This window comes from Alexandromys fortis, unplaced genomic scaffold, assembly GCF_014885135.2.
Source record: "Alexandromys fortis isolate MF-2015 unplaced genomic scaffold, M_Fortis_MF-2015_v1.1 scaffold_2166, whole genome shotgun sequence".
NCBI lineage: Eukaryota > Metazoa > Chordata > Mammalia > Rodentia > Cricetidae > Alexandromys > Alexandromys fortis.
Genome location: NW_026070032.1, coordinates 6,383 through 7,452, shown reverse-complemented (window position 1 = coordinate 7,452; position 1,070 = coordinate 6,383). Strand labels below are relative to the sequence as shown.

At 49.6% G+C, this 1,070-nt stretch overlaps 1 protein-coding gene across 1 annotated transcript in view; it reads right to left on the bottom strand.

Moving 5' to 3' along the window:
* Window positions 1-4: 4 nt before the first annotated feature.
* The window catches only part of LOC126496250 (protocadherin alpha-10-like), a gene marked incomplete at its 3' end in the record, with an annotated part of 7,340 nt that continues 6,274 nt past the window's right edge, over window positions 5-1,070 (bottom strand). The window contains exon 3 of the mRNA XM_050133785.1: window positions 5-1,070. Coding sequence (XP_049989742.1) covers window positions 5-1,070 — 1,066 coding nt within the window.

Here is a 1,070-nt window from a genome sequence, read left to right as displayed (position 1 = left end):
TAGAATCACGGTCTGTCACGCTGATTAGGGCAATAACTGTCCCCAATGCAGCATCCTCTCGTACAGGGAGTGATAATGACGTTATTATTAACTCGGGAGCATTATCATTGATGTCCAGGACTTCAATTAAGATTGTGCAGTGACCGAACATTGGAGGACTGCCTTTGTCCACTGCTTCTGCTTGAATCTTCCATAAACTAGCTTCTTCAAAATCTATTTTTCCACTGACTTTAATTTCTCCACTGACTGAATCAATATGAAAAGTAGCTTCTGTCTTAGGGGAAACATCCGTTGCAAAGGAATAAAGAATATGACTGTTCGAACCTTCGTCCAAATCCGAGGCATTTAGTTTAACCACCAGCGTACCATTTCTTGCATTTTCTACCAGCCTCGCCCGATAGACTGCTCTGTCAAACACTGGCGCGTTGTCATTTGCATCCAGCACTGTGATATGTAGTTCCAAGGTGCCTGTGAGCTCGGGTTTGCCCCCATCCGTTGCTTTAACCACTAAGTGAAGCTCAGAAGCTCGTTCTCTGTCTAAAGGTTTCTTTAACACTAGTTCGAGTGGTTTAACCTGCTCATCTGTACTTGGTACTTCCAGGGAGAAATATTCATTGGAACTCAATCTGTAAGTCAGCAGAGCATTGGTTCCAATATCTGCATCTGAAGCGCCCTCTAGTGAAAAACGAGAGTCTAGTGCTCTTGTTTCCGAAACAAAGAGACTCTTCTGTGCTGTTGGGAACACTGGCGGATTATCGTTAATGTCCCTCACCTCCACCTCCACGTGGAAAACCTGCAGCGGCCGGTCCACGATCACCTCCAGGTGGATGCTACACTCCAAGCTCCGCCCGCACAGCGCCTCCCGGTCGATCCGAGAATTCACAAACAAAATGCCATTCTGCAGATTTACCTCCAGAAGGTCCCCGCGGTCCTTGGACGCCACCCTGAACAGGCGGGGCACCAGCTCCGCCAGCTCTAGCCCCAGGTCCTGAGCGATGCGGCCCACGAAGGTTCCGTGTTTGGCCTCCTCGGGGACGGAGTAGTGGAGCTGGCCGCTCCCTGCCTCCCAG